The 15787-nt window shown below is 38.7% G+C and overlaps 1 protein-coding gene and 2 pseudogenes across 3 annotated transcripts in view; 2 read left to right on the top strand and 1 right to left on the bottom strand.

The window, feature by feature from the left end:
- Positions 1-1832: 1832 nt before the first annotated feature.
- LOC118603621 lies at positions 1833-1952 on the bottom strand (annotated as a pseudogene).
- A 3471-nt stretch (positions 1953-5423) lies between these two features.
- The window catches only part of PIWIL4 (piwi like RNA-mediated gene silencing 4), a 45629-nt gene continuing 35265 nt past the window's right edge, over positions 5424-15787 (top strand). The window contains exons 1-3 of one of the 3 annotated variants that reach the window (XM_036221430.1): positions 5424-5452; positions 12149-12227; positions 14631-14759. In XM_036221430.1, the coding sequence (XP_036077323.1) occupies positions 14669-14759 (91 nt within the window). In that variant the 5' untranslated portion in view covers positions 5424-5452; positions 12149-12227; positions 14631-14668. Of the gene's footprint in view, positions 5453-10610; positions 10943-12148; positions 12228-14630; positions 14760-15787 lie in introns of those variants that run through there. The other 2 variants (XM_036221429.1, XM_016158725.2) reach the window with 2 other exon arrangements.
- On the top strand, positions 8592-9642 carry LOC107517667 (annotated as a pseudogene).

Genomic DNA, 15787 nt, shown 5'->3' with positions numbered 1-15787 from the left:
TTAGTCTAGGACCTAGGCTCTAAGCAGTGAGCAAGTTGAACTAAATAAGCAAGATTCAAGTTTATTTCCATGTGTCATAATGCATCAGAATAACGATTTTGTCTTCCTTAAACTAGTATCCTGCTTTCAGAATTGCTGAGTTATTTGGGAAAGATGATTATAGAATTGAAAAAAATTTCTTTATGGGGAAGTGTGAAACAATAAGACTTCATAAAAGCAGAGAAGACAAAACCAAGGGGAATTTTCTCATGGTGTTCAAACATCTTTAATTATCCAACAAATATTTTGCCAAGTGCTGGAACCTGACTAGTTGCTGGGAATAAAGTAGCAAACGCACAAAGTTCATGTCCTCATGGTGGAACCATGTGGAAGGAATCGAAAAATAAAACAAGTAACCAAATAAATAAAATAATTTTCTCTAACACATGAGGACTCATCGTTCAGAATGTTATCTGACATCTTTTATCTTTGCTGAGGCTTAAATAACAGAAAATGGGTTTTGAGCCATAAGGTAGGAAAGAAGTTTCATTAACAGGAAGAGTACCTGGGTTTCTCTAAGGGGGAAAGAGAGCACGGAGAAGGTAAACTTTGTTGTTCCTGTGATCTAAGCTGGCTACTTTCCCACATACATTATCCCATTTTCACAACACTTCCTGTGAGTTAAGTTTTATGATCCCATTTTATAGAAAACTAAGAGGCTGAGTTACTTTTTTAAAGTCACACAGCTCCTTACTGCAGAGCTAGGGTTGATTCTCTCAGACCCCAAGGCTATTGTTTTCATTGTGTGCGACCTGAGTTCAGGTGGATAGAATATTGCCATTCTAAATCTTTGAGCTTCATATAGGATTGTTTAGGTGGTTTCTTGCCCCAGAGCAAGAGAAAAGCATATATGTGTGGCTTTTACACTTTTTTTTTTTTTCAGGTACAGAACCTAATTTACAAACAAAATTGTGTGTGGAATTCCAATGTGTAAAACAGATTAGAGCAGAGCAGTCCTGTTTGAGCTGGGGTGCACTGTCAGAACTTCACCCACTTTTCTCCTCAATGACTAAACTTCATCGTGTACCAGGAACTTTCTCTTTGCCTAATGAATATTGCCACAGTATTAGACTTGGTTACTCGGAATCTTACCAAATTTGAATTGTATCACCCTAAAAAAATCTCAGCTATCATAACTCTGTTTAGGAAGACCAGACTTTGAACATCAAGTCTGACAATAGGGCATATTGGGGGCAGAATTATTTGAGGCATGAGTTCCCTACAGGAGTGAGTGGGAGCTGTGTCCACTGAACACTTAGAAGGCTTATATTCTCAATTCTTCGGATTGAAGTTGACAGCTAAATTTGTAAATCTTAAGCATTAACAGACTCCTGGTAATGCTCCTTTATCTTATAGAGTTGCTAATAAACTATATCCCCCTCCATTTCAACCTCCAGTCTGAGAAAATTAAAAGCTTTAATTCAATCTTTACTGGAGTCATAAATTTGGAGCTCTTCCTTGGAGTAACCAGTGAGCAGCTAAAGCTGAGAGATTATAATTTCATTTTTTATTCTGGTAGGCTCCAGGGTAGAGCTGGAAACCAAAGGCAACCCTACACTAATGGGACATACTAACTTGCAGGGGAGGAGGAAGAGCCTTGCTAATTAAGGAACTATTTTCTTTCCCAGTATGAGTTTAGGCAGTGCTACCCTGCCACTCATATTATTATTTTTTTATTATTATTATTTTTTTAGGTGAGGCAACCCTTGATTGACCTCACAGGTTGCAAGGACCTTGTCAGTTTACAATCCCATATTTTTTATGTATTATTATTATTGTTATTATTTATTTTATGCCTATAGTACCTGGTCTTCCTTGGTGGTCTCCCATCCAAGTACTAACCAGGCCCGACCCTGCTTAGCTTCCTAGATCAGACAAGATTGGGCTTGTTTCAGGGCGGCATGGCTGTAGACTCCCCCACCCATATTATACCTGTCTCTAGTAATAATACATGTGCTGCTCTAACAGGTTCTATAATTAAACAATTAGACATACCTGCAACTAAAACAGAGGGGACCAACACAAAGAAAATATGACCTGGAGACCCTCATCTACCCTTGGCTATTAATCCTGGGCCTGGGATCCACCCTTAGGTACCTTCTTCATACTTCCACGGGGACTTGGAGTCAGGGGCCATCCCTGACCTCCTTGTTATAGCTCCTGAGTATGCTCCCACATCATATCACTCAATCTGGGAAATGCATATGGGAGTGAGAGCAGGACTGCTTTATGCGTTAGACACAGTAAGCACAGTGCCTAAGGCCCACAGTACTTTTGGGAGTACTTGAAAGAAAGTGTTTTAATTTCTTTTAAAATCAGAAGACAAAACAATTTTTAGGTAGAAGAAAATGATTTAATATAATATAAATATATTCATTTTTTATTTTGTTGAGGTTAGTAAATTATTTCTTATTTAAGTATAGTTGGTATACAATATGATATCAGTTATATTAGTTTCAGGCATACGTTATAGTGATTGGACATTTTTATGCCCTCCAAAGTGATCACCCCATTAATTCTGCTAATCATCTGTCACTGTGAAAACTTACCACAATATTATTGTTTCTATTCTCCTTCACTTTGTTTTAACTCATTCTTCCATCCCCTCTCCTCTGGTAACCATCCCTTTAGTCTCTGTTTCTATGAATGAATAAAGAACTTGTGGTATAGATATAAAGTGAAATATTACACAGCAATAAACAAGAATGAAATTTTGCCATTCTCGACAACATGGGTGCACCTAGAGGATATTATGTGAAGTGAATTAAGTCAGAGAAAGTCAAATACTGTACAGTTTCATTTATATGTGGAATCTAAAATATATTCATTTTTATACCACTAAGTTGTAAGATATAATTTTTAATATTGTTTTAATTAAAGAAGGTACCCACCAAGGTAAAAGTACTTAGGACCTAGGAAAGCAATAATCCACCCTCTAGTCACTGGGTTGGGACTTCCTGCTGGATGTGGACAGATTTTCCCAGGGAAAAAGAAAGAAAACATTTGGGTGATGAAAGTGCAAACCTAATAGCTAGAGAACTAGGAAGGAACTAGGGAAGAAAGAAGCTTTCCATTGTAACCATTTTTCCTCTATTGTATTTTGTATATATGTAAGTAATATTAAATCCTTTTCTGGAGCATAACGGGGGTGTGTGTAGATAAACTGATACACCTCTGCAGCACAGAATAGGCAGTGCTAGTATGTTCAGGTCTCCAGAAGGAGTTAATTGTCATTTAGAGCATCCACTACAGACCAAGAGGCGGATAATATGTTCGGAAAAATTTCCATCACAGTGGTTAAGCAGTTAACATCTAGTGTATAATGGGAATTTTTCCTTCTCTGGCCATTTCTCACAATTTATTAAAAAAAGAGAGAGAGAGAGAGAGAGCAAGACTGTTCATGTTACAGATTAAAGAAGACTAAAGAGGCATGACAACCAAATCAATGAATTATCCTGACCTAAGTGTACTCTGGACAAGAAAAAAAAATACTTTAAAGGACATTTGGGGACAATTGTGGAATTAAATATGGAATGTAGGTTAGACAATAGTGTTTTATCCTTGTTAAATTTTGTGATTGTATTGTTATGTAAGAGAATAGGAAGATATTCTTGTTCTTAACAAATGCACACTGAAATATTAGGAGGTTAAAGGGCTCGATGTTTACAACTTCTTTAAAATGGGTCAGAAGAATATATACGTAATGAGAGAAATGATAAAGCAAATATGTCAAAATGTTAACCAGCGAATCTTGGTGAAAAGTTCTTTGTGCTAGTCTTGTAACTTTTCTGTAAATGTGATATATTTCAAAATAAAAGTTAAAAAATAAGACTATTCGAAATTAATTCAGTAAGTATTGTTGAAATAGGGTTCAAAGAAGATAACACCACTGATGAACTAATTTCACAGGTATTTGACTACCTATACTTGTGCCTGGGGAATTAATTTGGTACAAACAGGAACCATGGGTACTGAACAAATTAGTTGATCTGAACATGTCTGCACTTGTAGGTTGTCATTATATACAGGTTTTCCTAATAAAAATCATTAAAAGATTTAAGCTACAGCTACTGGACTGAATAACTGAAAAACTGATTTTACAGCTGACTTTCAGAATGAGTTAAGTCTTTTAACTGTATTTTTCCTCATTGATAAAATTCACACACCAATGCTTGAACCATAGTAGAAATGAAATATGTTTTCAATGAGTGAATACTGTATTTTCTTATTGAACTATGTTAGTCTAGGTTCTCTCCAAAATAGAACCTGAGATGAGGGCTTGAAAACAGGAAAATTATTTTGGGAAATGATTGTAAGGAATGGTAGAGAGGGAATGTGAAGAGTGTAACATGGAAAGATGAAGTCAAACTAAGGACGCACTATCAAGCCGATCACCACTGTGAGGTAAGGTACTTGGCCCTATGAGGGGCCCTCTGTGAAGCCACAGAATGCATCTCAAAATCACCTGCCCAATGGATGGAAGAGGGAATGCTTATCCCTCATGTTCCATCCCACACTGGCCAAAGGTTGCCCCCAGTATGTGTTAGCTACCTCACACTTGGAGATTTGTTCCTGTGTCAGAATGGCTGAGCAGATGGGAGTATCCTGCTGCAGCAGGGAAGCCCTGGGACAGAAGTGAGAAATGTACAGTGCAGCTGAGGTTCTACTGTGTACAGCTTGTCACCACAGCAAAGGTTGGAGTTAAAACTTAGGCTGAGGAGAATGTGAAGGGCGACACAAGACAAGAGTTGTTTAGGATTAGCAACATCACGAGTTAGCGTATGCACATGAAGTAATTTGACACAAGTTCAAAAATACAAAAAAAGAAAACACACTTGTATTAAATTTATTTTTCTAAAATTTGTCTATCACACATTCTTATGATAATTAATTACATGCCAAACACTGCATCATTATTGTTACTTCATTTAATCCTCAAAACAACCCTGGGAAGCAGCCATATCTCAATAGTTCTCTTACTGGGGCAGTTTGTCCTCCAGAGGACATTTGGCAGGATCTAGGGATATTTTTGGTTCTCGCAATTAGAGGAGCTGATACTAGCACCCAGTGTGCAGAGGTCAGAGATCCTGGTAAACATCCAATAATACATTGGATAGTCCCTTACAATGTGAATTTTCCAGCCCCAAAAATATGAATAGTGCCAAGAGTGAGAAATCCTGGCACATCGTTATCTTGTCTTAGAGCTGAAAAAAACTGATGCCAAAGGAAATTAAGTACAGGAGGAAAAAAAAATGTCATAGATGATAGAGGCTCTTTTTATCCCTCTGGAGACCAAATCAAAGTTGTGATGGAAAAAAGGAGCAGCAGCAAGGAAAAATTGCCTGGGATGAACAAGGCATACAACTATGAAGAAATCCAAGAAATCCAAGAAATCACCCTGCAATGGCGGCAGGTAGGATGGGGCAAGGACATGGGGCTGTCCAGTCTCGAGCAGCTGAGTGGTTGTGGCAGCGGCAGTGGCAGTGGTAGACTCCTCTTAATGGGGCCACATTCACAAGCGGATTTTTGTGGTGAGGGACCTGCTCACTCTGAGCACCAGTGCCCATTCAGCTGCCCCCAGGAGGCACCAGGGACTTACACGGAGACATTGTCGGAGTGAGGGCCAAGGCAAGACTCGCTGGTACAGAAGTGTTGGCGGTATCCATTGTTCCCTGTTGAGCCCTCCCCTCTCAGTGCACAGACGCAGCACCACCATAGCTGTGATGTCATCAAAGTGGATAACTGGCGTCGCTCCACCCAGAGAATTCCATGAAACCCCACCTCCCCCAACTCGCAGCCCCACCCAAGACACATCCAGGTATATCCTCAGCGAGTCAGGTGCTCCTTGCTGAGACTCACACTGGAGGAGGCAGCTGGCCTCGGTTTCTGGTGTGGCCTTTGGAGGCAACTATAAACATGGCATCTGTGGATTGCTTGCTGAATCTTAACAGGTGGCTCTGGAGGGTTAGAGGCTTGGGATAAATTTGGCCTGCAGCTGAAACCTTTCAGGACTGTGCCCCTAGATACCTACTTCACAAATCCACACTTATAATAAGACCAGGAAACTTAGGAGCTTTGCTTAGTACATAGAAACAGACACGGAAAGACAACCATCAAGGGAAGACAAAAAATCAGAAGCCATTTGAGAGAACAGAACAGAGATCCAGATATAATGGAGTCAAGTAATCTAACAGATGCAGAGTTCAAAACACTGGTTATAAAGATGCTCAATGAACTTTTGGGAAGTGTAGGGAATTAAATGCTCCAACCAAAAGAAAAGGTGGCTGAAAGCATAAGAAAACAAAAGCCCTATATATGAAAAGGAAGAGGATGGGAAAAAATTGCTTTGATAGACCTAGAAGGTATTTAAAGTCAGACAGAGAAAGATAAACCCTATATGGTTTCACTTATATGCGGAATCTAAGGGAAAAAAAAAGAACAAACTAATCAAAAACAGACTCACAAATATAGTGGACAATTTGGTGATAGAGGGGAGGGGTTGGGGAGGCTGGGAGAATGAGGTGACACATTAAAGAAGTACAAATTAGTAGCTGATGGATGATCATGCGGACGGAGAGCACGGCATAGGGAATGCAGTTGGCATTAATATGTTGGCTAGGTGGAGGGTCAGAGGAGGAGGGAGCAATTGGGGGGATCGTTTTATAAACTATATAGAAGTCTAACCAATATACTGTATACTTGAAACTAATTACAATTTTTAAAAAAGGAAATTGAGTATATTTTCTTGGGTCAGAAAGCTAGTAAGCGATGGAGTCTCAACTCAGTCTGTCTTACTCTAAAGCCTATGTGTACTCGTACCATGCTGTGCTATCTACCTATTACAGAGAGTATTCTTCCTTTAAAAATCACATATGGAGGGCACAAGGTGACTGCTTTGTGTGTCACATAGTAATCATAACAGAGAGTTGAAAAATGCAGATAATGATTGAAAATAATTGATTTCTGGTTTTATAAAGAGTCAGCATTTGGAAAATTGAAAAAAAAATGATTGTTTCAAGTAACTTATATATATATTCTCAGCCTTTCTTGTTACTCTAGTGATATTTCATCAATATGAATCAAATATACCAGGAGGTGGTAAATTTAGAAAACATGGAGATAAAGACAATTCTTCTACTCGGAAGCACAGATTTTCAAAAGTAGTTTTCTTATCCAGATTCTGGTGCTCAATTGCAGATTCTTGTCTAGATTTCCATCTGCCTCTCCTTTCTAATCCCCAACTTTTGGATTCATCCATTTAAAATGTTTACTTTTTTTTATTTGAGTGGTTTCACTCAGCCAAGTCCATGACTGGCGTCTCTGCCCAAGGCCATCATTACCTCTTGCACTTCTCAGCCCTCAAGGTTAATGATTTCCTGAGAACCTAAGAGTATTCTGATGGGGAATAAGTTGAAGGCAGAGGATAGCATATTACAAAGGAATGGGGCTCTATCTAAAGTAATGCAGATCACCTTGAAGGGAGGTGAAAATAAGATGATATGGTGTGGGCTTTATAGGTAGACTGACCTGAGCTGGAATCCCAGCTCTGCCACGCAAGTTGTAACTCCTTAGATGAGTCACTTTAAGTTTTCTAAGCTTCAATTTTCTCATCTATAAAATGAAGACAGTAATGTTGGCCCCAGAGCCAGGCATACTTTAGGTATTCATTAAACATTAGCTATTATATTTATTTAATTTTAGGGCCTCAAGTACAGGAAGTTAAATGAATCACATTCTTCATTTCACTGTACATGATTTTCATGGGTCTGTTCAAGTTCTATACTGTATTATATTTTGCTTTCCTTTTCACTTCTCCCATTCCCACTTCTGTTCTTCTCCTTTATATAGGTACTCAATTTATTATGTCTGTTCTTTACCCTTGGATATATATGTTTATTTGAAAAAAATTAGTACATATCCAAGTCCATATGCCCCTAATGTCTTAAAAATTAACGTGTTATTTTCCCAAAGTATAGATCTCAATTTTTTCTTGCTTTTTCTTCATTCAAAACAATTTGTTGAAGATCTATTCATGTTGCTGGATGTATCTCTAAGGCATCGTTCGTGATCATTGGCCTAGTACTCCACTCTGTGCATCTACCACATTTAGCCACTTATCGCCCCTCCTGAAGGACCCCGAATCACTCTGATGAACTGTCTGTACCGTGCCTTTATCGTTTTAGCACAAGCGTTTCGATAGATCCATGTCAGTATTTAATAAAGTTCTACACATATTTATAATGAAAATAATCTTTGAAAACTAGGAATAGAGGGGAGCTTCAATTAAAAACAAGATATTTACAGCAAACATTGAATAAAATGGGGCCATTTCAGAGATAGTCTCCTTAATATCAGGGGAAAGACAAGAATGCCAGCTATCACAGTAACTTTCAGTAGTATACAGAAAAAGACCGACATGATAAGAAAAAGAAATAAAAATAAGAAGGGATGAAATGAAATTGTTATTATTTGTAGATAATATGACCAACTATATTCAAACACAATTAATCTAAAGAAGCTATAAGAACTTCGTTAAGCAAACTCAATAAATGATGTCACCTTACAAAAATCAGTATTACGTGTCTATACAGATAATTAAAAAGGAAACAGTGAAAACAAGATACATGGTATCTTGTTATCATGGTAGTAACAAAAACTATAAAATTTCCCAAATTAAATAATAAATGAGGCTTTTATAAAAAAAATTTAAATGTTATTAACAGGCAGAAAGAGGGCCGGGACAGCAAAACAGCAGTGCAAACAGCCCTTGGGCCTTGCACGGGCTCCTCTGGCAGGGTTCGAGGAATTTTTCTGTGAACAGCTCTAAGAACAGTATAGCCATAAATGGTGGCTTTCTTCTCAGTGCCAATATGAAGTGGGTACAGTTTTCAAACCTACACATTGACATTTCCAAGGATTTGACCAAGCCTATGATAATCAGATGAGCCAGACACATTATGTAAGCAACTGTCTGTTTTAGAAAAAGGCCATGATAAGGCTGTTTCGAACACAAGAATATTTTGCCAAAGAACTCGGCATCTTTAGTAAAGTACATGAACCTCCAAGGAAATCAGAGCAATTTACTCTCCTCAAATCAGTGCGTATTTTCAAGAAACACTGCGTTCAGTATGAAATGAGAACACTTTATAGATGTTTGGAGTTAGAACATCTAACTGGAAGTACAGCAGTTGTTTACTTGGAATATGTTCAAGGAAACTTACCTGAAGGAGTTGCCATGAAAGTTACAAAGACAAAATTAGAACAGTTACCAGAACACATCAAAGAGCCAATCTGGGAAACAATGTCAGAAGAAAAGGAAGGAGGCAAGTCGTAAAGTCTCAGAGAGACCCCTTATGTCAGCTTTTGAAATAAAGTGGGCCAGCCACACATAGAAATGGAGAGAGCTTCCAGTTGCCGCAATTTGAGTTCATCCATCTGCTGTGTTGAGTCCACATGTCCTGATCAGTCGATAGCAGGGGACGGAACATTAATGATACTATGGACTATTGTGAAAGAACCATGTTATACTTTATATACGTCATCATTTCAGCTGATTTTAACAAATGTGAGTAAACCATTTTGACCGCTATGTAAAAAAAAAAAAAGGACAGAAAAATAACTTGAATAAATGGAGTAATCTAGCATTGTAAAGATGATAGTTCTTTTGAAGTTAATTTATATATTTCATACAATGGCAATTAAAAATTAAGCAGAATTTTTAAAGAAGCTTGACAAATTTATTTTAAAATTAATATGGAACAATAGTTTGTAAATAAGCAATTGAAAAAATTAAAGGGTAAGGGCTTGCTCTGACAGATTTTATGAATATTATAAAGAAATAATAAGTGGTAAAGTATTGGTGAAGAGCAGATATAGGTTAAGTAGAATAGAAATGGAAAACACACACCAGATCTAGGTATATATGAGAATTTGTCATTTGCTGGAGGGAGCTCCACAAACTATTACAAAAAGTATAATAGACAATGTTAGGGAAAATGGCTCACTGTATGGAGATAAAATTAGATCTCTCTTCACATAACATATGTTCATACATGTGTATGTGTGTATATTTATATACATTCCTGAAAGATACAAGGTATTTATTTTCATATACTGTCCTTGTAAACTTAGGGCAGGGAAAATTTTCTTTCCAAGAGATTCGAAAAGCACCAACCATAACATTGAAAATTGCTATATTTGACTACATCGCAATGAACAATTTTGATTAGAAAAAGAACTTCATATGTCAAAATTAACAAGTGATAGATTGGTAAAAGATATTTGCAACATATAAAAAAAGATAAAAATTTCTCCCAAATCACATGAGAAGCCCAATTTTCAAAACAACACTGTGTGTAAAGCGACAATTCATAGAATGGAAAACTCCGTATCTTTCACATTGATGAAGAATTGTGTACCCACACTGAAGGAAGTACGATGTAACCTTACACTCTCATAAGATGAGCAAAAACTATACACTTGGATAAGGCCAAATTTGAGAGTGGGAGTGATGGAAAGAAAAAGGAAGTCTGGGCCTCAGTCTATGGCCCCTCCCTCTCGTCCCGCCCACGCCACCCCATTCCGGGCTGCACTGCCACATCCCACTCTGCTCTCCTCTTGGCGCAGTCCAAACCCCGCGGTCTGTGCGTCCTCCCTCCGCCCACCAGTGGGACTTGGGGCGTTTCCTTCCCGCGGGCCAGAGACCCACCACCTCCCGTCACAGCTGTGCCTTTTGGATGCCAATGAAAAAGTACCCTAACTGAGACTTTGCTGCCTTGGAAGTCCCTCTGGGCTCATCCGGAACATGAGTGGGCCCATGAGTGGGCGGGCCCGCGTGAGGGCACGAGGCATCTCCCGCAGCTCCAGAGACGCGGAAGTGGGGCGCCCCCAGGCCTCGCCGCCGGTGCGTACCTCGTTTAGCGGGCATTGTCTGGCTTTATCCTACCTGTCTCCTTCAGGGCCTCTGCCTTCATCTGCATCTCTCTCTTCCTCTGGCCTAGGAAGCAGTGGGTTATCTTCTCTCTCAACTTTCCAGGTTTCTCACATTTCTTCCTTCTGGGTTCTTATCTTGAGTAAGACATTAAGAGATTGTTTGGCCAGTGAAGAGAACTGAAAATTGGAGGCAAGTGTCCCATCCTTTTCTGCTTTCTGAATTTTAATTACTTGGTTTGGGTTTAAGTCTCCTGGTAAAAATTTCTGTCCCTTCAGTAGTACCATTATATGGCATATCATCTAATACCATTCCTCTTGCTAATTCATGTATAAAAATAAGTAACCTCAGGCACAGATGTGGTTTCGATTGAACCACTGTTTCTTGAGCAGTCACTGTGGGTAGGACTACTTGCTAGACTTAGGCAACTAGACACAATTGACCAGCAAATCAGCAAGTTTTGAGTGATGTTAGTATGTACACTTGGTATTTGGGGCAATCTCTTGGACCAAAAGTATTCAAGTGAGTAGTCTGTGGTCATTATGCTTTTACTCTCACAAAAAAAAAAAAAAAAAAAGCTCTTTTCTTGACTTCATGCGTTTTTTTAGCAGGCCAAGATATGTTCCTCCTTAGACAAAGAGAAGTAGTTACTGGGAAAAAAGAAAATATTAATGGTTCCCTTCATCTTTATATGAACTAATTGTAGACCAATTATTCAAGACTGTCATCATCTGATCATCTGAGCTGGTGACCGAGATCCTCAGGGCTCAGTTTATTTTCTTACCACGCACGTGTTCACACTGGAGGCCACGTGTCTGTGGGCCATGGATCATGAGGTGGTGCTCTTCTGTACCACCTTCCCCCTCTGATGAGCCCCCTGGATGCGAGAGTCACATCTCTGCCTCTTTATGCCTTCAGGGTCTAACAGTTATATCTGGCTCAGAGCGGGTACTAAAAATAACGAAGTTTAATAAATGGGAAAACTATAGCTTGTCTTTATTTCTTTTTTCGAGAATGGGCAGTCTCTTACCATCTCTCAAGTGTTCCACCTATTAACATTAGCTCATGGCAATCTAATGCCTTAGGATATAATATGGTTCTTAGTTTGTAATAACATTTGGGTTTATGAATTAAAAGCTTGAATCTGACCACATTTTTCTTTTTTTTTGCCCATTTTAGCTTACATCTGCTGATCTCAGTGACAGTGAACCATCATCTCACAGTGGCTTCGTGGGAACAAGAGGGATTTCACAGCATTGTAAGTGCAACAGTCTGTTCCATTCAATGCTGCTTTTTCTGAATGGAACACAAGTGACTCTATTAAGCCTCATGGCAGCAGGAACACTTCTTAAGCATCCCACTTACCTTTTCCTGGAGGATTCCCTGTGTGTGTTGTGTTTCTTCGGGACCCGAAACACAGAGTCCGCTGCTACATTTCCTGACAACACGTGGCAGTTGGGAATCCATAGACATCAGGAAGCCAGTTTTTGGATTTTTTGTATTCACTGAAAATTTTCGAAAGAATATTTTAAAATCCTTTATGACATGTGAATGTCAGTGCGTCACCTTGCAGGAATAGGAGAACGGTGGCATGCCTGCTGCTACTGCTCTCTCCTTCCTTCCCCCACCTGTGTTAGATGTCACCATTTGATGACATCCTTGCAAATCCAGATTTGGCCTCAGGATGCCTGTCAACATGCTACTTTATGTAGCCACTATCACACAGCGTGAGTTGGCACACCCCAAGCACTAATTTTCTCAGATTGCTGTGACAATGTACCACAAGCTAGGTGGCTTAAACAATAGGCATGTGCCGTTTCATAGTTTTGGAGGCTGGAAGGCCAAGATCAAGGTGTCTTCAGGGCTAATTTCTTCAGAGGCTTCTCAGGTTGGCTTGTAAATGGCTGTCTTCGCCCTGTGGCTTCGCCATGGTCTTTCTCCTGTATTCATCTGCGCTCTAATCTCTACCTGTAAGGGCACCAGTCATACTGGATTAGATCCCATTTTAATGATCTCATTTTAACCTAACTATCTCTCTAACGACCCTATCTCCAAATACAATTACATTCTGAGTTATCAGGGGTTAAGACTTCAACATAGGAATTTTGGGGATACACGGTATAGCTAGCCTATAACCACTGCTGAAATCTGTTAGCTGTCTCCCTTGTGATGAATTGCTAATAACCGTGTAAGCTTTTAGCGCTCAGGTTCTTCCAGACTCTTGGGATCATCAGTCCTTCCACTCATCTTATACCTGGTTCTCTTGTTTTCTGCTGGAGTTTTTCTAGCCCTGCACAAGCACCCTTTGTAATCTGAACTCACAGAAGTGAATGTGCTCCCTCAGGGGAGCTGTTGTGGGAGGCAGTGCATCCGGTTCAGCACTGCCGCCGCCATCAGTCCTTATCCCAACTTTTCCTTGGGACTTTCTTTCCACGTCTGCTGCACATTCTTGTGACTAACAAGTGATGTAAACCCTTCATCCTTTAAGAGTAGATTGAATTTCTACTTATTTATTTTTAAAAATTGTGGTTAAATATACATAATGTAAAATTTCCATTTAAATCATTTTTAGTTGTATAGGCCAGTGGCACTAAGGACATTCACAGAGTTGTGCAACCATCACCACCATTCATCTTTAGGGTTTTTTTTAATCTTGCAAAACTGAAACTCTGAACTCATTAAATAATAACTTCTCATTTTCCCCTCCCCCCAGCTTCTGGCAACTACCATTCTGTGGTAGATTGAAGTTTTAGAAACTACCAACATCTTTTGAAACCAAGAACAATAAATGATATGAATAATTTAGTGAGGATAATTTTTAAATTAAATAAATTTTGCAATCTTCTTGGAAAACCCAGATTCCACTGATAAAGGTACGAACAGCAGTTTTAAGCAAGTGATGGAGACATTTGAGTTAATTGCATTCCAGTGACTCTATCAAAGAACAGTGGTCAAGTCAGAGTTCTAGAGATTCGTCATACTATTAGTCATATTACTTTGTAGTAATATTCTATATTTTTATATTTTCATGTTGTCTTCAGAGAGCCAAAGTTGTATCCAAAAACTCAACATTTCCGTGTACTCATTTAAAAAGTAAATATTCATTTGGATCTCAATTTCACATTTTCCAGAACCTAACCAAGTAATATGCCCAAAGGTAAAATACTGGCTTTCATTCTCAGGGGAATATCTAGCATAAAAATTTATGGCAGTGTTCTGGGCATTTCTCTTCTTGTTATTGGGAAAGGTGAGAGATTCAGCCCCAATCTGTGCAGAAGGTGGTGTGGACAATCTTAGTCTGTAACTCTCCTGGGTGTTACACAGTGCCGAAGGCGGGAGAGCTACCCTCCCTAAGTGGGGTACAGAGTGGGACAGAGGCAGATCGAACTTTCACCTTAGCCAAGAGCAGAATCAGAGAAGGATAAAATATTATGAAGTAGGACTAACTCAGAGTCAGTTATTTCTAACAAAACATGCCATGCTTCCTTCACAATTTTTAATTATTAGGCTGAAGACTTCTGTATAATCACGTTTGTTTTCAGCAATGTAGGCCAGTTTTATTAAAGACTACAAAAATCGGAGTTTTGGTTCTAGGTGCATTTTTTATGTAGTGTTTATAAACAATAAGATGAGATATTGCAGCGTTCTTTTCATATTTTAGATAAAGGCGGCATATCTTCTGGTGATGCTGGTACCTTCATGGAAGGAGGGGGGAAAATCAGACGAGACTTCATGGATTTGGGCGTGTGTACCAGAGAGAAGTTGGCTCATGTGAGAGACTGCAAAACAGGTACCCGGTCTCCGTGTTACTTACTTTTTTAATGTTACCAAATCTTGCTTAAGGAATTTTAATTTCTAGATCGAAAATAAATGAGTTCATATGTTGACTTAATAGGTATTTATTTAACATGTGCTATATTAAAGATACTATCTAGACACTAGTTGTTTTAGCCTTAATTCTCTTATTAATAGGAATAATAACATTTCCCCAAAATCACATTTTATTTATTTATTTATTTTTTAATGAGAGTTTATTTTAGCCAAGCTGGCAGCGCTCTGGGAAGCAAGACCTCAAATGCTCCTACATTTCACTTGTTGAAAAGATTTTCTCCTTACGACATTTCCTATATGGGAATAATAACTTTTCTGGACTTCAACTGTAGAAAGAAAGTTGTGGCCTGTTTCTGTAATTCTTAACCCAGACTCTAGGCTCATCCTGAAATTGCATCCAGAATTGTGGGCATATGCGTTTTTAGGGAAGTAAGTCTGTTGTTTTTATTGGATCCTCAAAAGGCTTTGTGACTTCCTTCCAAAAGTTAAGACTCCCTGATTCAGATCAGTCTTTTTCAAACTTTTAAAACCATGAAGCAAAAAAAGGTGTAGTTATTATTATCCAGCATACACAAACTCCACACACACAATTAAATCAAGATTTCATGAAACAGCACTTGCCCTAACTCTGTGCAAGGCACTCCAATCTAATTCTGTTGTATTCTGGTCTTTTCATGAAACACAAGTCAACCTCACATACTTTTGTAACTACAGCAGTAATGGGTCATGATTAGTTTGCAAATTCTGGTGTAGATGATCTGGAAGGATCTTGCCAGCTTCGACATTCTAGGATGACTTTGTCCATTAATGTGAGCCGCTAAAATATGTTACCATCTCTTCAGGATCTGGAAGAACAAAAGAAAGCTTTCTTTTAATTAAAATAAGACAATAATTTCTTGCTCCTAATAAATTAATACCATAGGTAGAACCTGAGGACATGCTAAAGCACACATGATACTTTTTCTTTCTCACCACTTCCGGGGCTCA

The sequence above is a fragment of the Rousettus aegyptiacus genome, unplaced genomic scaffold (genome assembly GCF_014176215.1).
Source record: "Rousettus aegyptiacus isolate mRouAeg1 unplaced genomic scaffold, mRouAeg1.p scaffold_m13_p_5, whole genome shotgun sequence".
Classification (NCBI taxonomy): Eukaryota; Metazoa; Chordata; class Mammalia; order Chiroptera; family Pteropodidae; genus Rousettus; species Rousettus aegyptiacus.
Note: the sequence above shows the minus strand (reverse complement) of the source record. Positions and strands in the feature narration are given on the sequence as shown.